The 20,620-nt window shown below is 38.8% G+C and overlaps 1 protein-coding gene across 1 annotated transcript in view; it reads left to right on the top strand.

Annotated features, from left to right (window-relative positions):
* The window catches only part of PIP4P2 (phosphatidylinositol-4,5-bisphosphate 4-phosphatase 2), an 85,980-nt gene that overhangs the window by 32,383 nt on the left and 32,977 nt on the right, over positions 1-20,620 (top strand). The window contains exons 3-4 of the mRNA XM_030862861.2: positions 4,751-4,857; positions 13,700-13,823. Coding sequence (XP_030718721.1) covers positions 4,751-4,857; positions 13,700-13,823 — 231 coding nt within the window. The remainder of the gene's footprint in view (positions 1-4,750; positions 4,858-13,699; positions 13,824-20,620) is intronic.

Genomic DNA, 20,620 nt, shown 5'->3' with positions numbered 1-20,620 from the left:
TACTATCATTCCTCTGAACTCTTTCTTGGGTAGTTTGCCTATCTCTACTTCACTTAGTTGTTCTTCTGGGGTTTTATCTTTTTCCTTCGTCTGGAACATATTCCTCTGTCTTCTCATTTTGTCTAAAATTCTATTTGTATTTTTATGTATATAGAAGGTTAGTTATGTTTCTCAACCTTGGAGAAGTGGCCATCTGTAGGGGATTTCCTGTGTGTCCCAGTAGTACAGTCCCCTCTCATCACCGAGGGCCAGGGACCAGCTGGTCCCAGGGTAGATTCTGACCTGTGTTTGTAGACTCAGTTCCACTGGCTGCTGGACTGTGGTTTCTTGCTTCTGGTGTCTGCCTCCTTGTGGGTGAGGCTGGTCTAAATGTTTATGCAGGCTTCCTGGTGGGTGGAGCCAGTGCCTACCCACTGGTGGGTGGAGCTGGGTCTTGGCTTTCTGATGGGCAGGGCTGTATCAAGGGGTGTGTCTAGAGGCAGCTGTGTGCTCAGGAACCCTTTAGGCAGCCTGTCTGTTGATGGATGAAGCTGTGTTCCCACCCTGTTGGTTGTTTGGCCTGAGACATCCCAGCACTGGCGCCTACAGCCTGTTGGGTGGGACCAGGTCTTGATGCCGAAATGTTGGCCTCTAGGAGAGCTCACACCAATGAATGTCCCCTGGTAACACTGTCACCAGTGTTGTTGTCCCCAGAGTGAGCCACAGCCACCCTCCCGCCTACCCAGAATACCCTTCAAGACCAGCAGGTGGGTCTGCCCCAGGCTCCTATGAAGTCATAGCTTTTACCCTGGCTACCAGTGCTCACAGGACCTTGTGTGCACGCTCTAAGAGTGGAGTCTCTGTTTCTGAGTCTCCAAAGTCTCTGCAGGAGTTCTATGGAGCTTCTGCAATCAGGCCTTTCTGGCCTTCAAAGCCAAATGGTCTGAGGGCTCCTCCTGCAATGCCAGACCCCGAGGCTGCAGAGCCTGATGTGGGGCTCAGAACTCTCACTCCTATGGGAGAACTTCTGCGATATAATTGTTCTCCAGTTTGTGGGCCACGCACCTGGGGGGGTATGGAATTCGATTATATCAGGAGTGCACCCCTTCTACTGTCTTATTGTGGTTCTTCTTATGTCTTTGGTTGTAAAATATCTTTTTTAGTAGGTTCCACTCTTCTTAATCGATGGTTGTTCAGCAGTTAGTCGTGAGAAGAAGTAAGCTGAAGGCCCTTCTACTCTGCCATCTTGGACAGGAATTGAAAAATTCTGCAGTTTTGCATGACACATACTGTTGGTTATGCAGTTAAGCACACAAGCCCTGGAGTCAGACTGCTGGGGTTCGGATTCAGCTTCTTTCCTTTAACCTCTATGTGATTGACAGCTAATGTCTCTATCTTCATGGAATTTATACCTCTTCTTTCACCCTTAGTCTAGCTTCAGGGACCTTGTGCAGAGGACTTGCACCTAATGAGTTGGATTAATTTGGATTAGAGTTTCCAGGTCAGAGCTGATCCTGATATCTGGAATTTGTGAGCTGGGCCATTGGCAGTTCACCTTGCAATTTTATTTTTTGGAGATGGCTCCTTTCTTTAAACTTCATAAACTAACCTTTGCTAGCTTGGAACTTTTCTTCTACAGTTTTATCACCTCTTAGCCTTCATAGAATTGAATAGAGTTAGGGTCTTGCTCTGGATTAGGCTTTGGCTTAAGGGAATGTTGTATCTGGTTTGATCATCTATCCAGACTACTAAAACTTACTCCATATCTGCAATAAGACCGTTTTGCTTTCTTATCATTTGTATGTTCACTGGAGTAGCGCTTTTAGTTTCCTTTGGGAACTTTTCCTTTGCATTTACAACTTGGCTGTTTTGTGCAAGAGGCTTAGCTTTTGGCCTGTCTCAGCTTTGGACATGCCTTCCTCACTAAGTTTAATCATTTCCACCTTTTGATTTAAAGTGAGAGATGTGTGAATCTTCCTTTTACTTCAATGCTTAGAGGCCATTGTAGGGTTATTAACTGGCCTAATTTCAATATTGTTGTGTCTCAGGGAATAGGGAGGCCCAAGGAGAGGGAGAGAGAAGGGGTCACTAGGTGGAGCAGTTGGAACACATACAACATTCATCGATTAAGTTTGCTGTCTTATATGGGCAAAATTTGTGGCACTCCAAAATAATCACAGTACTAACATCAAAGATCACTGATCACAGATCAACATAACAAATATTATAATAATGAAAAACATTCCAGAATTGTGAGAATTACTAAAATTGTGACACAGAGACACAAGGTGAGCAAATGCTATTTGAAAAATGATGTTGATAGACTTCCTTAATGCAAGATTGCCACAAACCTTCAATTTGTAAAATAGCACAGTATCTGCAAAGCACAATAAAGCACAGCACAGTAAAGTGAGGTATGTCTGTATAAAAATAAATCTTGTCATTTGCCCAACACACATTTACTTAATGGTAAAATATGTATACAGAGAAATTAAGACAAATTCTGCTTCTTGATACTTTAGATTATATAGGAACACATTCTGGATGTTTGTGAATTTTAGATTGTCATATTCTATCTATAATATAGTTTAATAAATTGCAGATGGCTTATTGCTAACTTATATATATTTCTACCAAGGTTATTTACTTAAAATTCTTAAATCTTAAAAAAAATATGTTGCAGACTTACAGAAAGTTAGAAAAATAGTAGTACATAGTATAGAGAATTCCCATGTGGGCCGCTCACCCACATTCCACAAACATTGACACTTTTCCAAAGTAGCTTTCTCTCTCTAAATAAATAAATATTTTTTTCAAAACCTTTTAAGGTAATTGTGGACATGGTGCTCTTCTACCCCTAAACATTTTAGTGTAAATTTACTAAAATTTAGTGTAAATTTTCCTAAAAAAAAAGGACATTCACTTATACAATCACAGTACAGTTATCAAATTCAGGAAATTAACATTGATACAATACTGTTATTTAATCTTTTGACTTAATTCGTGTTTGCCCAATTGTTCCATTAAAAAAAAAATCTGGTCCAGGAGTCAATTTAGAATTACATGTTGCATTTGATTATCATGTTTCTTTAATCTCCCTTAATCTGAAATTTAGTCTTTGTCTTCTATTGCCTTGACAGTTTTGAAGAGCACAGTTAAGATATTTTGTAGAATGTTCCTCATTTGGGTTTGTCTGATGTTATCTTGTGATTAAATTCAGGTTATACATTTTGGCAAGCATGCCACAGGAGTGGTGTTCCATTCCTCTCAGTGCATCAGAGCTTATTTGCTTTAACAAGCTTAAGTCCTAGTAATGAGAGGAGTGTTTTCTTTGGTGTTATTTATTCTAACTTTTAAATTTACTGTAAAGTTAAAGAAAAAAGGAAATGCTAGCATTAGGAGCTATAATAAGTGTTTTTTAAGCTAAAAGATGCCATAAAATTAATCACTTGTATTCTAGTGAGTAAAGTTTAAGAAAAATTCAAATTTGTGATATACTCCTCTTTCCGTATTATTCTCTTTGAGCTTGCTTTTCTCAGACATGTGCAAGAACCCTCAGTGAATGTTTGCCCCTGGCCAGGCAGATAAATGACCTTGTCCTGTGAACTTTAAATGGAAAACAACTCCAGGCCAATACAAACTAATTTTGAAATATGCCCTTCTAATTAAATCTCTACAGTTCCCCAAATTTTATAGAGTGTTTACCAACATTTGGGCTATTTAAAATCACCTATGATTCATCATTAATTATTAGAGAAATGCAAATCTAAACTACAATGAGGTATCACCTCACACTGGTCAGGATGGCCATCATTAAAAAGTCTACAAATAATAAATGCTAGAGAGAGTGTGGAGGAAAAGGAACCCTCCTACACTGTTGGTGGGAATGTAAATTGGTGCAGCCACTATGGAAAACAGTATGGAGGTTCCCCAAAAAACTAAAAGCAGAGTTGCTATATGATCCAGCAATCCTACTCTTGGGCATATACCCAGACAAGACTTTAGTTCGAAAAGGTACATGCACCTCTATGTTCATAGCAGCACTATTTACAATAGCCAAGACATGGAAACAACCTAAGTGTCCATTGACAGATGAAAGGATAAAGAAGATGTGTTATTTATATATATATATATATATATATATATATATATGTATATACAATGGAATATTGCTCAGCTATTGAAAAGAATGAAATAATGCCATTTGTAGCAATATGGATGCAACTAGAGATTATCATACTAAGTGAAGTCAGAAAGAGAAAGACAAATACCATATGACATCATTTATATATGGAATCTAAAATATGATACTATCTATGAAACAGAAACAGACTCACAGACATAGAGAACAGACTTGTGGCTGCCAAGGGGCAGAGGGATTGGGGAGGGAAGGATTGGGAGGTTGGGACTAGCAGATGCAAACTATTATAAATAGGATGGATAAAAAACAAGGTCCTATTTTATAGCACAGGGAACTATATTGAATATCCTGTGATAAACCATAATGGAAAAGAATATGAAAAAGAATATGTATATGTATAACCAAGTCATTTTGCTGTACAGCAGAAATTAACACGGCATTGTAAATCAACTATACTTCAATAAAATTTAAAAAATCACTTACGATGCACTTTTCCTTAATGTGTACTTTGGTAGCACTATGGGGAGCCTTAGATTTTAAGAATAATTTCCATTTTATATACAAACAAGTTTTGGCAATTTGTACTTTGGTTAATTTGCTGTGTTTATATTTTCTTCTCTTATTATATAGCCAATCAAAAACCCCCCAACAGGGAAGAAGTATGTTAGATGCCCTTGTAATTGTCTCCTCATTTGTAAGGACACATCACGGCGAATAGGATGTCCAAGACCCAACTGGTAAGACATGAAGATTCATTCATTCATTCATTTGTTCATTCAACAAGTACTTATTAAAGATTCATTATGTGGCAGGTTTGTTCTAAACAGTCTTTCTCCTCAAAGTAATTATATGACCTACAGCATTTTTTCTTTGTTAAAGGAATAATACTGCTTCGTTTGAAATTAATGGTTACAGTTATTTGCTTTTTTTTTATTTGCTGTTATTTTTATTTCCAGCTTATAGGTGACAAATCTGAAGCTCTGAGACAGAAAATAAATAGTTCAAATCAGTGCTTGTCACAGTTTTTAAACTTTTGGCTGTGATGCCAAGTGTAAAATACATTTTATTTTACAACCCAAAATTCACATGTGTTCATCTCCATACATACATACACACACTCATATATTTGAAACAAAAGTTTCACAAAGAAAATTTACTTTTGCTATGTGCAGTGCACACAGATTTTTTCATATTTTACTTACTCTGTTTCTGTCCATTTATCTTTTTTCTTTCTTTCTTTTTTTTTTTAAACATCTTTATTGGAGTATAATTGCTTTACAATGGTGTGTTAGTTTCTGCTTTATAACAAAGTGAATCAGCTATACATATACATATATCCCCATATCTCTTCCCTCTTGCATCTGCCTCCCTCCCACCCTCCCTATCCCACCCCTCTAGGTGGTCACAAAGCACCGAGCTGATCTCCCTGTGCTATGCGGCCGCTTGCCACTTGCTATCTGTTTTACATCTGGTAGTGTATATAGGTCCATGCCACTCTCTCACTTTGTCCCAGCTTACCCTTCACCCTCCAGGTGTCCTCAAGTCCATTCTCTAGTAGGTCTGTGTCTATTCCCATCTTGCCCCTAGGTTCTTCATGACTATATATATATATATATATATTTTTTAGATTCCATATATATGTGTTAGCATACAGTATTTGTTTTTCTCTTTCTGACTTACTTCACTCTGTATGACAGACTCTAGGTCCATCCACCTCACTACAAATAACTCAATTTTGTTTCTTTTTATGGCTAATATTCCATTGTATATATGTGCCACATCTTCTTTACCCATTCATCTGTTGATGGACACTTAGGTTGCTTCCATGTCCTGGCTATTGAAAATACAGCTGCAATGTATATTGTGGTACATGTCTCTTTTTGAATTATGGTTTACTCAGGATATATGTCCAGTAGGGGGACTGCTGGGTCATATGGTAGTTCTATTTGTAGTTTTTTAAGGAACCTCCATACTGTTCTCCATAGTGACTGTATCAATTTACATTCCCACCAACAGTGCAAGAGGGTTCCCTTTTCTCCACACCCACTCCAGCATTTATTCTTTGGAGATTTTTTTGATGATGGCCATTCTGACTGGTGTGAGATGATATCTGATTGTAGTTTTCATTTGTATTTCTCTAATGATTAATGATGTTGAGCATTCTTTCATGTGTTTGTTGGCAATCTGTATGTCTTCTTTGGAGAAATGTCTGCTTAGGTCTTCTGCCCAGTTTTGGATTGGGTTGTTTGTTTTTTTGATATTGAGCTGCATGAGCTGCTCTAAAATTTTGGAGATTAATCCTTGTCAGTTGCTTCATTTGCAAATATTTTCTCCCATTGTGAGGGCTGTCTTGTTTATTGTTTCCTGTGCTGTGCAAAAGCTTTTAAGTTTCATTAGGTCCCATTTGTTTATTTTTGTTTTTATTTCCATTTCTCTAGGAGGTGGATCAAAAAGGATATTGCTGTGATTTATGTCATAGAGTGTTCTGCCTATGTTTTCCTCTAAGAGTTTGATAGTGTCTGACCTTATATTTAGGTCTTTAATCCATTTTGAGTTTATTTTTGTGTATGGTGTTAGGGAGTGTTCTAATTTCATTCTTTTACATGTAGCTGTCCAGTATTCCCAACACCACTTATTGAATAGGCTGTCTTTTCTCCATTGTATATTCTTGCCTCCTTTATCAAAGATAAGGTGACCATATGTGCATGGGTTTATCTCTGGGCTTTCTATCCTGTTCCATTGATCTATATTTCTGTTTTTGTGCCAGTACCGTACTGTCTTGATTACTGTAGCTTTGTAGTATAGTCTGAAGTCAGGGAGCCTGATTCCTCCAGCTCCGTTTTTTTTTCTCAAAATTGCTTTGGCTATTCGGGGTCTTTTGTGTTTCCATACAAATTGTGAATTTTTTTCTTCCAGTTCTGTGCAAAATGCCAGTGGTTGTTTGATAGGGATTGCATTGAATCTGTAGATTGCTTTGGGTAGTATAGTCATTTTCACAATGTTAATTATTCCAATCCAAGAACATGATACATCTCTCCGTCTGTTTGTATCATCTTTAATTTCTTTCATCAGTGTCATATAATTTTCTTCATACAGGCCTTTTGTCTCCTTAGGTAGGTTTATTCCAAGGTATTTTATTCTTTTTGTTGCAGTGGTAAATGGGAGTGTTTTCTTAATTTCACTTTCAGATTTTTCATCATTAGAGTATAGGAATGCAAGAAATTTCTGTGCATTAATTTTGTATCCTGCTACTTTACCAAATTCATTGATTAGCTGTAGTAGTTTTCTGGTAGCATCTTTAGGATTCTCTATGTATAGTATCATGTCATCTGCAAACAGTGACAGCTTTACTTCTTCTTTTCCGATTTGGATTCCTTTTATTATTTTTTTCTTCTCTGATTGCTGTGGCTAAAACTTCCAAAACTAAGTTGAATAATAAAGGTGAGAGTGGGCAACCTTGTCTTGTTCCTGACCTTATGGAAATGGTTTCAGTTTTTCGCCATTGAGGACGATGTTGGCTGTCGGTTTGTCATATATGGCCTTTATTATGTTGAGGTAAGTTCCCTCTATGCCTACTTTCTGGGTGGTTTTCATCATAAATGGGTGTTGAATTTTGTCAAAAGCTTTCTCTGTATCTATTGAAATGATCATATGGTTTTTACCCTTCAATTTGTTAATATGGTGTATCACATTGATTGATTTCCATATTTTGAAGAATCCTTGAATTCCTGGCATAAACCCTACTTAATCATGGTGTATGATCCTTTTAATGTGTTGCTGGATTCTGTTTGTTAGTATTTTGTTGAGGATTTTTGCATCTATGTTCATCAGTGATATTGGCCTGTAGTTTCCTTTCTTTGTGACATCTTTGTCTGGTTTCGGTGTCAGGGTGATGGTGGCCTCATAGAATGAGTTTGGGAGTGTTCCTCCCTCTGATATATTTTGGAAGAGTTTGAGAAAGGCAGGTGTTAACTGTTCTCTAAATCTTTGATAGAATTCACCTGTGAAGTCATCTGGTCCTGGGCTTTTGTTTATTGGAAGATTTTTAATCACAGTTTTAATTCAGTGCTTGTGATTGGTCTGTTCATATTTTCTATTTCTTCCTGGTTCAGCCTCAGAAGGTTGTGCATTTCTAAGAATTTGTCCATTTCTTCCAGGTTGTCCATTTTATTGGCATATAGTTGCTTGTAATAATCTCTCATGATCCTTTGTACTTCTACTGTGTCAGTTGTTACTTCTCCTTTTTGATTTCTAGTTCTGTTGGTTTGAGTATTCTCCCTTTTTTTCTTGATGAGTCTGGCTAATGGTTTATCAATTTTGCTTATCTTGTCAAAGAACCAGCTTTTAGTTTTATTGATCTTTGCTATCATTTCCTTCATTTCTTTTTCATTTATTTCTGATCTGATCTTTAGGACTTCTTTCCTTCTGCTAACTTTTGGGTGTTTTTGTTCATCTTTCTCTAATTGTTCTAGGTGTAAGGTTAGTTTGTTTATTTGATATGTTTCTTGTTTCTTAAGGTAGGATTGCATTGCTATAAACTTCCCTCTTAGAACTGCTTTTGCTCCATCCCATAGGTTTTGGCTTGTCATGTTTTCATTGTCATTTCTTTCTAGCTATTTTTGATTTCCTATTTGTTTCCTTCAGTGATCTCTTGGTTATGAAGTAGTGTATTGTTTAGCCTCCATGTGTTTGTATTTTTTACAGATTTTTTCCTGTAATTGATACCTAGTCTCATAGTGTTGTTTTCAGAAAAGAAACTTGATACGATTTCAATTTTCTTAAATTTACCAAGGCTTGATTTGTTACCCAAGATATGATCTGTCCTGGAGAATGTTCCATGAGCACTTGAGAAGAAAGTGTACTCTGTTGTTTTTGGAGGGAATGTCCTAAAAGTATCAATTAAGTCCATCTTGTTTAATGTGTCATTTAAAGTTTGTGTTTCCTTATTTATTTTGATTTTGGATGATCTGTCAAATGGTGAAAGTGGGGTGTTAAAGTCCTCTACTATATTGTGTTACTGTCGATTTCCCCTTCTTTGGCTGTTAGCCTTTGCCTTATGTATTGAGGTGCTCCTATGTTGGTATATAAATATTTACAATTGTTATATCTTATTCTTGGATTGATCCATTGATCATTATTTAGTGTTCTTCTTTGTCTCTTGTAATAGTCTTTATTTTAAAGTGTATTTTGTCTGATATGAGAATTGCTACTCCAGCTTTGTTTTTTTTTGTTTTTGTTTTTTTGCGGTACACGGGCCTCTCACTGTTGTGGCCTCTCCCGTTGGGTAGCACAGGGTCCAGATGCGCAGGCTCAGCGGCCATGGCTCACAGGCCCAGCGTCTCCGCGGCATGTGGGATCTTCCTGGACCGGGGCACAAACCCGTGTCCCCTGCATTGGCAGGCGGACTCTCAACCACTGTGCCACCAGGGAAGCCCTCCAGCTTTGTTTTGATTTCCATTTGCATGGAATATCTTTTTCCATTCCCTCGTTTTCAGTCTGTATGTGTCCTTAAGTCTGAATTGGGTCTCTTTTAGACAGCATATATATGGGTCTTGTTTCTTTATCTATTCATCCAGTCTATGTCTCTTGGTGGGAACATTTAATACATTTACATTTAAGGTAATTATCGATATGTATGTTCCTATTACCATTTTCTTAATTGTTTTGAGTTTATTATTGTAGGTCTTTTCCTTCTCTTGTGTTTCCTGCCTAGAGCAGTTCCTTTAACATTTGTTGTAAAGCTGGTTTGGTGGTGCTGAATTCTCTTAGCTTTTGCTTGTCTGTAAAGCTTTTAATTTCTCTGTCAAATCTGAATGAGATCCTTGCTGTGTACAGTAATCATAGTTGTACATTTTTCCCTTTCATCACTTTAAATATGTCCTGCCACTCCCTTCTGGCTTGCAGAGTTTCTGCTGAAAGATCAGCTGTTAACCTTATGGGGATTCCCTTGTATGTTATATGTTGTTTTTCCTTTGCTGCTTTTAATCTTTTTTCTTGTATTTAATTTTTGATTGTTTGACTAATATGTGTCTTGGCATCTTTCTCCTTGGATTTATCTTGTATGGGACTCTCTGTGCTTCATTAACTATTTTCTTTCCCATATTAGGGAAGTTTTCAACTATAATCTCTTCCATTATTTTCTCAGTCCCTTTCTTTTTCTCTTCTTCTTCTGGAACCCCTACAATTCGAATGTTGATGCATTTAATGTTGTCCCCTAGGTCTCTGAAACTGTCCTCAATTATTTTCCTTGTTTTTTCTTTATTCTGCTCTTCATTAGTTATTTCCACTATTTTATCTTCCAGGTTACTTATCCATTCTTCTGCCTCAATTATTCTGCTATTGATCCCTTCTAGAGAATTTTAAATTTCATTTATTGTGTTGTTCATCATTGTTTTTTTGGTCTTGAGTTTTTCTAGGTCCTTGGTAAATGTTTCTTGTATTTTCTCCATTCTATTTCCAGGATTTTGGATCATCTTTAGTATCATTATTCTGAATTCTTTTTCAGGTAAACTGCCTACTTCCTCTTCATTTGTTAGGTCTGCTGGGTTTGTACCTTGTTCCTTCATCTGCTCTGTGTTTCTCTGTCTTCTCATTTTGCTTAACTTACTGTGTTTGGGGTCTCCTTTTTGCAGGCTGCAGGTTCATAGTTCCGTTGCTTTTGGTGTCGGCCTCCAGTGGGTAAGGTTGGTTCAGTGGGTTGTGTAGGCTTCCTGGTGGAGGTGACTGGTGCCTGTGTTCTGGTGGATGATGCTGTATCCTGTCTTTCTGATGGGCAGGTACACGTCTGGTGGTGTGTTTTGGGGTGTCTGTTACCTTATTATGATTTTAGGCAGCCTCTCTCCTAATGGGTGGGTTGTGTTCCTGTCTTACTAGTTGTTTGGCATAGGGTGTCCAGCACTGTAGCTTGCTGGTCGTTGAGTGGAGCTGGGTCTTGGCATTGAGATGGAGATCTCTGGGAGATTTTCCCCATTTGATATTACTTGGAGTTGTGTGGCCTCTGGTGGAACCATGTCCTGAACTTGGCTCTCCCACCTCAGAGGCACAGCCCTGATGCCTGGCTGGAGCACCAAGAGCCTATTATCCACACAGCTGAGAATAAAATGCAGAAAGAAAGAAAGAAAGAAAGAAAGAAAGAGAGAGAGAGAGAGAGAGAGTGGGTGGGAGGGAGGGAGGGAGGGAGGAGGAAGAAAGAATAAAAGAGGTCAAATAAAATGAAATAAAATAAAGTTAAAAAACATTAAAAAGTAATAAAAAATAAAGAAAGAAGGAAGAGAGCAACCCAACCCAAAAACAAATCCACCAATGATAATAAGCACTAAAAACTATACTAAAAAAAGAAAAGAAAAAAAAAAAAGAAAAATGGACAGACAGAATCCTAGGACTTATGGTAAAAGCAGAGCTATACAGACAAAATCACACACAGAAGCATACGCATACACACTCACAAGAAGTGAAAAACGGAAAAAAAAATATATTGTTTCTCCCAATGTCCACCTCCTCAATTTGTTGTGATTCATTGTCTATTCAGGTATTCTACAGATGCAGGGTACATCAAGTTGACTGTCGAGATTTAATCTGATGCTCCTGAGGCTGCTGGGAGAGATTTCCCTTTCTCTTCTTTGTTCGCACAGCTTCTGGTGTTCAGCTTTGGATTTGGCCCCGCTTCTGAGTGTAGGTCACCTGAGGGCATCTATTCTTTGCTCAGACAGGATGGGGTTAAAGGAGCTGCTGATTCGGGGGCTCTGGCTCACTCATGCTGAGTGAGGGAGGGAGGGAGTGGTACAGAATGCGGGGTGAGCCTGTGGCGGCAGAGGCCAGCATGACGTTGCAATAGCCTGAGGCATGCCGTGTGTTCTCCAAGGGAAGTTGTCCCTGAATCACAGGACCCTGGCAGTGGCGGGCTGTACAGGCTCATGGAAGGGGAGGTGTGGAGAGTGACCTGTGCTCGCACACAGGCTTCTTGGTGGCAGCAGCAGCAGCAGCCTTAGCATGTCATGCCCGTCTCTGGGGTCTGCACTGATAGCCGTGGCTCGTGCCCATCTCTGGAGCTCCTTTAAGCATTGCTCTTAATCCCCTCTCCTCACGCACCGCAAAACAAAAGGGCAAGAAAAAGTCTCTTGCTTCTTTGGTAGCTCCAGACCTTTTCCCAGAATCCCTCCTGGCTAGCTGTGGCGCACTAGCCCCCTTCAGGCTGTGTTTTACGCAGCCAACCCCTGTCATCTCCCTGGGATCCGACCAAAGCTGGAGCCTCAGCTCCCAGCCCCCACCTGCCCCGGCGGGTGAGCAGACAAGCGTCTCAGGCTGGTGAGTGCTGGTCGGCACTGGTCTTCTGTGTGGGAAACTCTCCGCTTTGCCCTCTACACCCCTGTTGCTGCGCTCTCCTCCGTGGTTCTGAAGCTTCCCCCCTCCACCACCCGCAGTCTCCGCCCCCGAAGAGTCTTCCTAGTGTGTGGAAACCTTTCCTCCTTCACAGCTCCCTCCCACTGGTGCAGGTCCTGTCCCTATTCTTTTGTCTCTGCTTTTTCTTTTTTCTTTTGCCCTACCCAGGTACGTGGGGAGTTTCTTGCGTTTTCGGAGGTCTGAGGTCTTCTGCCAGCATTCAGTAGGTGTTCTGTAGGGGTTGTTCCACATGTAGATGTATTTCTGATGTATTTGTGGGGAGGAAGGTGATCTCTATGTCTTACTCTTCCGCCATCTTGAATCCCCTCTGGTTACAGTTATTTGTAAACTAATGTTCTTGAATAAGCAATGGAAGTTTTCTTGATGTTACATAACTACTTAATAGATTGTAATAAATCAGTGACTCATATTTTATTAAAAATAACCAACTAGTTTATCTTTGACATATTTCATCTTAAGTTGGAAGTGTTTTAGTAATCATTGTATACTTTAAATTGTGTTATTACACTAGTCTTTGCTGAGTATAAGCTATGCAATAAATTCTGTAGTCATGTGCCTCTGCCAAATGGTGTATGGAAGTGCACAGATAGAAGTATATCAAAACCTTAACTGTGTTTTGTTTCTGTGTTTTCTGTCTTTTTGACCATTATGTGAATCATTTGCAACCCCATCTGATGGTAACCTGGGAAATGGAAAGGAAAGGAGCCTACCATTGTCCTTTCTGTCCAACTCCAATTAAACAGACATTAAGGAGTACCAGCCTACCCAGAGAAATTTGGTTGTGACTCAGCACTTTGGTACCTTCATGGCACACATATATCTGTTAATGTACAATTTTTTAACTTACTTAGTCTTTTACTCAAGTTGTCTTCCTAGATAGGGTAAGATAAGGTAAGGAATGATAAGATTTGAATTTATAAAAACTTGGAAGCAGTAGTTAAATGGTTCCCAAGGTGATTTGATTAGGTCCAATTCCAACTAATTTTTTTGCTTTTGAAATATTGACTATTGCTGTTTTCTGTGATTTTGGCTCTAAAGGCTGACATTTAATTCACTTAATTTATAAAACAAGTATAACCTATTTTCAATGCTATATTCCACGTTTTTGGCCCCATAGTGTAGGTTTCGCTCTCAGTCCATTTGTGGGATAATGAAGTTGTTTCCTCTCTGTTTCCACAGTAGACGCATAATTAACCTTGGCCCAGTAATGCTTATTTCTGAAGAACAGCCAGCTCAACCTGCATTGCCAGTCCAACCAGAAGGTACAAGAGTTGTGTGTGGGCACTGTGGAAATACGTTCTTGGTACGTAACAAGACATTTGTGACAGGGACATCAATCTGTAAATGTAGGTCTTGATCACACAGATTTGACCACTGCTCATAGTTTTATAGTTTGTCCAAGTGCAAATTGATCAAAAGATTAAAATAGAGCCTTTGTTAGAAAGACAGTTAATCAGAGCTGCGACTAGGATGTACTGCGTTGTTTGTGAATTACATATAAGGTGCATCCCCTGACTGATTCATTTGCAAAAAGGGCCTCTCTGGGTAGGCTAATAACAAACAAGAACCCTGTGCTCCAGGCAGAGCAACTTGGGTATCCTGGCTTAGTGAGTAACTGAACCTACCTCCTACCCTCATCTCCTCAGCAGAGCGCAAAATGCACACTCTCATGCAGTGGCCTTGTTTAATGGTTCTGGATTCAAGAAATATTCTCATTATAATTTATCAAAATTTTTCTGATTTTTGTATATGAAACTGGGAGTAACGGGAATTACTGTGGTATCTGTAATTAGATAAGTTATTGGATAAAAAATAAAGTATAAGTAGTTTGACATGAACAAAAGTTATAGGAGTTCTTGTTTTACTACTTTTAACTTTAACCCTAAGCTTGATTTTTAAATGTTAATTTCATAATGACTTACCCCATCAGGAAGAATAAGAACAGGTTTTCTTTTGTTATTTAGCCTCCAAAGGAGACAAAAGGTTTTCCTTAGAACCTAAGTACTAAAGGAACCTTCCAGAGTGTAGGCATGGGGAGAGCTGAGGTTGCAGTGGTTTATAAACAAGACCTGCTGTCACTAAGGGATGAATGAGCTTAAGAAAGTGTAGACTGTTTGCTCTTTTTCCCTTCTAATTTTTATTTTTGATAAAGTAATTCATGTATAATAACTTCACATGTCAAATAGGACTGTAAAGCTTAAAGGGAAAATGGTGGTCATCTCTTTACCTAACACAACCCCAATTTTCATCCCCCAAATACTTTTGACTCTTTCAGCTGCTATTCTGGTATGTACTTCCATGTGTTTAAATTGTTTGCTTATTTTTTTCTTTTTGATTAAGCAGTTTTAGATATTACCTATTACTTTGTAAAACGCAGGTTGAAGATTTAGCACTCTTACCACCCTGCCTCCTCTCATAATCCTTTCTCCACTTTCATACTCCCAGTAGAGTTATAATATTTTATTTGATTAATACTTAGTCTTTACATTTTTTATGATTAGGTAAATTGTGTTCACAGCTGAGCCAAGTAATATATTACATTTCTCTCCTGTATGGCTCTTAAATATTTCTTGGATTTGTTAATAATTGTCCCTCCCTCTTTTAGATTTGTTTTAATTTTTTATGTACAAATCACTAGTTCTTCTCATATTCTTTCATAGAACTACAAAATTCTTGTCAATATAGTCAAATGGGTCAGGGAATCTATTATTTAGACTTCCTCCTACACAGCTGTCATCCTGTGACTTCCCTTCATTTTATCTCAGGAATTCCTATTACCTCTTTCCTGTGTTGGATCCTCTGCCATCCTTACAGTTCTTGGTTTATTGCTTTATTTTGTTGGAGCACATCCTCACTTAACTTTCTGAGAAAAGATGCAGAGAAATAAATTTGAACCTTTTACTTCTTAAACAGTTTTTAATCTAACCCTATTTTCACGTTATAATTTGTCCAGATGTAGAATTATAGGTTGCCAATTCTTTCCTCAGAAATTTGAGGGCTTTGCTCCACTGTTGATGGGAAGATCAACTGCTGTTGTGGCTCCTGGCCCTTACCATGTGACCTATTTTTCTCTCTTTATTTTCTCTTATTTTCCTCTTTCATTTCTCCAATGTTCTGAAATAGTATTAGAATGTGCCTTAGGGAGAATCTTTTTGACCTCATTGTCTGGCTACTCAGTGAATCCTTTTATAGTCCACTCCATTTTCTTTCTTCCATCTTTCTACAACCCCTGAGATTAGATCACCTGAATTGACATACACACTCTCTCTCTTTCTCTCTCATTTTTTTTTAACATACTTTTCAGTTTTGGCTTTTTCTTTTACTTACAGGGAAATTTCCTCAACCATATCTTCTAAACTTAATTAAAATTTTAAATTTCAGATGATCTAAATTAATTTTTAATTTCTAAGAGTTCTGTGTTCTCTGATTAATTTTTCTTTTTTCTAAATCACATTCTCTTCTTTATGGCATCTTTCTGAAGCTATTAGTTATGTTTTCTGAGGTATTATTCTTCTTTATGCCTTGTCTCTATTTTCTCTCCATTGTTTCTATTTGTTTTTATTTTCTGATAGAGGTTTTAATGAGGAGCTCATTTATATATGAGAGCAAGTTACTGATTGGAATCTCTAAGTATGCAGCAGGGGCTAAACTTTTTCTCCTTCCTTCCTTCCTTTCTTCCCTCCCTCCCTCCCTTTTTCCTTTCTTCTTCTCTCTCCTCCTCCTCCTCATCTTTCTTCTTCCTCTTCTTTTTCTCTTTTCTTGAAGAACTGCCAACTATTAGTATCAATGTCTTTTTTTTCTTTTAGGGCAAGTTTCTCTGGGGAATAATCCTCTGACTTCTTGTAAGAGGTATATCTGGGAGACAGCATTCTAGGAGCTAAGAAAAGATAATAGGGATGAAGTTCTCATCTACTGTTCAGACTGTAGACTTATTTAACTCCTTTGTTTTTAGAATGGTGTCTTATTCTTGCCTTCTGCTGTGCCTGGTGTTCCTAAGTTCACAGTCCTTCTAGTTCAGTTTCTTTGAGAGAATAAATCACTCTTCTCTTGCATGTGTTGGGGAGGGAGGGATTTTTGGTTTTGTGATATGGAGGAAAGAGGCTAGAACTGATACTCCTGTTTTTATCACTACCCCTAACTCCTATCTTTGAAAGCACCTTGGAGTCCCAAGGTCTGAACTATTTTGTAGTTCTTCAGTTGAATCAGCCTGTTTTTCATTGGATATCTCTCTTTAGGCAATCAGGTTTCAGCATCCCTTTCAGTTTGTTACCAAGTCTCCATCAGCTTTCCTCTGTCTGAAAATTCAAGGTCATTTCTCTTCAGATTCTATTTGTCCTTATGGTATTATACATTTGTAAATACAATTTACTGTCATTTTAGTCAGGTTTGGGAAAGGAAATAGAAATGCATGCATTTGTCCAACTTATTACATTTAACCAGAATTTCTATGATTTTTCTGATCTACTAGGATAAGATAAATCTTCTTCCTTGCATTTATATTTTATTGATTAAGTCAGTGACCAAGTACATCAATTAGGGGATATATTTGGTGGGGATAGTGAAAAGATTTCTTTTTTAAAAATTTCTTTTTAAAAAATCACTATTGAGAATTAGGTTTGGATTTGGGTCCTGGCCATACTAAAGCCTGACTATGTGATGCTGGGCAAGTTATGTAACTTTGCTAAATTCTGATTACCTCATCTGAAAATGGGGAGAATAATAGCATATTCACAAGATTGCTGAGAGCAGTAGTAAAGGCATTTGTCCAAAGTTTGTGACAGTGGAAGCTAGCCTTGTGGCTGACAGGGTCTTGGTGCACCGGCTGGGTGTCAGGCTTGTGTCTCTGAGGTGGGAGAGCCAAGTTCAGGATATTGGTCCAACAGAGACCTTCCAGTTCCATGTAATATCAAACGGCGAGAGCTCTCCCAGAGATCTCCATCTCAATGCTAAGACCCAGCTGCACTCAACAACCAGCAAGCTACAGTGCTGGACATCCTATGCCAAACAACTAGCAAGACAGGAACACAACCCCACCCATTAGCAGAGAGGCTGCCTAAAATCATAATAAGGTCACAGACACCCCAAAACACACCACTGGATGCGGTCCTGCCACCAGAAAGACAAGATCCAGCCTCATCCACCAGAACACAGGCACCAGTCCCCTCCACCAGGAAGCCTACACAACCCACTGAACCAACCTTAGCCACTGGAGGCCGACACCAAAAGCAACGGGAACTATGAACCTGCAGCCTGCAAAAAGGAGACCCCAAACACAGTAAGTTAAGCAAAATGAGAAGTCAGAGAAGCATACAGCAGATGAAGGAGCAAGGTAAAAACCCACCAGACCAAACAAATGAAGAGGAAATAGATAGTCTACCTGAAAAAGAATTAAGAGTAAGGATAGGAAAGATGATCAAAAATGTTCGAAATAGAATGGAGAAAATACAAGAAACTGAGGCAGAAGAATGGATAAGTGACCTGGAAGATAAAATAGTGGAAATAACTACTGCAGAGCAGAATAAAGAAAAAAAGAATTGAGGACAGTCTCAGAGACCTCTGGGACAACATTAAATGCACTAACATTCGAATTATAGGGGTCCCAGAAGAAAAAGAGAAAAAGAAAGGGACTGAGAAAATATTTGAAGAGACTATAGTTGAAAACTTCCAAGTATGGGAAATGAAATAGTCAATCAAGTCCAGGGAGTGCAGAGAGTGCCATACAGGATAAATCCAAGGAGAAACACGCCAAGACAAATATTAATCAAGCTATCAAAAATTAAATACAAAGAAAAAATTATTAAAAGCAGCAAGAGAAAAACAACAAATGACATGCAAGGGAATCCCATAAGGTTAACAGCTGATCTTTCAGCAGAAACTCTGCAAGCCACAAGGTTCTGGCAGGACATATTTAAAGTGATGAAAGGAGAATAAAATACCTAGGAATAAACCTACCTAAGGAGACAAAAGACCTGTATGCAGAAAACTATAATACACTGATGAAAGAAATTGAAGATGATACAAACAGATGGAGAGATATACCATATTATTGGATTGGAAGAATCAACATTGTGAAAATGACTCTACCACCCAAAGCAATATACAGATTCAATGCAATCCCTATCAAACTACCACTGGCATTTTTCACAGAACTAGAACAAAAAATTTCACAATTTGTATGGAAACACAAAAGACCCCAAACAGCCAAAGCAAACTTGAGAAAAAAATGGAGCTGGAGGAATCAGGGTCCTGGACTTCAGACTATACTGAAGCTACAGTAATCAAGACAGTATGGTACTGGCACAAAAACAGAAATATAGATCAATGGAACAGGATAGAAAGCCCAGAGATAAACCCACACACATATGGTTACCTTATCTTTGATAAGGAGACAAGAATATATGATGGAGAAAAGATGGCCTCTTCAATAAGTGGGGCTGGAAAAACTGGACAGGTACATGTAAGAGAATGAAATTAGAACACTCCTAAACAACATTCACAAAAATAAACTCATAATGAATTTAAGACCTAAATGTAAGGCCAGACACTGTAAAACGCTTACAGGAAAACACAGGCAGAACACTCTATGACATAAATCACAGCAAGGTCTATTTTTTGGGGGGTACGTGGGCCTCTCACTGTTGTGGCCTCTCCCGTTGCGGAACACAGGCTCCGGACACGCAGGCTCAGCGGCCATGGCTCACGGGCCCAGCCGCTCCCCGGCATGTGGGATCTTCCCGGACCGGGGCATGCACCCGTGTCCCCTGCGTCAACAGGCAGACTCTCAACCACTGCGCCACCAGGGAAGCCTGCAAGTTCCTTTTTGACCTACCTCTTAGAGAAATGGAAATAAAAACAAAAATAAACAAATGGGACCTAATAAAACTTAAATGCTTTTGCACAGCAAAGGAAAACATAAACAAGATGAAAAGACAACCCTCAGAATGGGAAAAATATTTACAAATGAAGCAATTGACAAAGGATTAATCTCCAAAATTTACAAGCAGCTCATGCAGCTCAATATCAAAAAAAACAAACAACCCAATCCAAAAATGGGCAGAAGACCTAAACAGACATTTCTCCAAAGAAGACATACAGATGGCCAACAAACACATGATAGGATGCTCAATGTCAGTAATCATTAGAGAAATGCAAATCAAAACTACAGTGAGGTATCACCTAACACCAGTCAGAATGGCCATCATCAAAAAACCTACAAACAGGGGCTTCCCTGGTGGTGCAGTGGTTGAGAGTCTGCCTGCCGATGCAGGGAACACGGGTTCATGCCCTGGTCCGGGAAGATCCCACGTGCCGCGGAGCGGCTAGGCCCGTGATCCATGGCCACTGAGCCTGCGCGTCCGGAGCCTGTGCTCCGCAACGGGAGAGGCCACAACAGTGAGAGGCCCGCGTCCCGCAAACAAACAAACAAACAAACAAAAAAACCTACAAACAATAAATGCTGGAGAGGGTGTGGAGAAAAGGGAACCCTCTTGCACTATTGGTGGGAATGTAAATTGATACAGCCACTATGGAGAACAGTATAGAGGTTCCTTAAAAAACTAAAAATAGAACTACCATATGACCCAGAAATTCCACTACTGGACATATACCCTGAGAAAACCATAATTCAAAAAGAGTCATGTACCACAATGTTCATTGCAGCACTATTTACAATAGCCAGGACATGGAAGCAACCTAAGTGTCCATCGACAGATGAATGGATAAAGAAGATGTAGCACATATATACAGAGGAATATTACTCAACCATAAAAAGAAACGAAATTGAGTTATTTGTAGTGAGGTGGGTGGACCTAGAGTCTGTCATACAGGGTGAATTAAGTCAGAAAGAGAAAAACTAATACCATATGCTAACACATATATATATAGACTCTAAAAAAAAAATTGATTGTGAAGAACCTAGAGACAGGACAGGAAGAAAGACGCAGACATAGAGAGTGGACTTGAGGACACAGGGAGTGGGAAGGGTAAGCTGGGACAAAGAGAGTGGCATGGACATATATACACTACCAAATGTAAAATAGATAGCTAGTGGGAAGCAACCACATAGGACAGGGAGATTAGCTCAGTGCTTTGTGACCAACT

Source organism: Globicephala melas, chromosome 17 (assembly GCF_963455315.2).
Source record: "Globicephala melas chromosome 17, mGloMel1.2, whole genome shotgun sequence".
Taxonomy (NCBI): Eukaryota; Metazoa; Chordata; class Mammalia; order Artiodactyla; family Delphinidae; genus Globicephala; species Globicephala melas.
The sequence above is the reverse complement of the archived record's forward strand: the minus strand, read 5'-3'. Positions and strand labels throughout refer to the sequence as shown.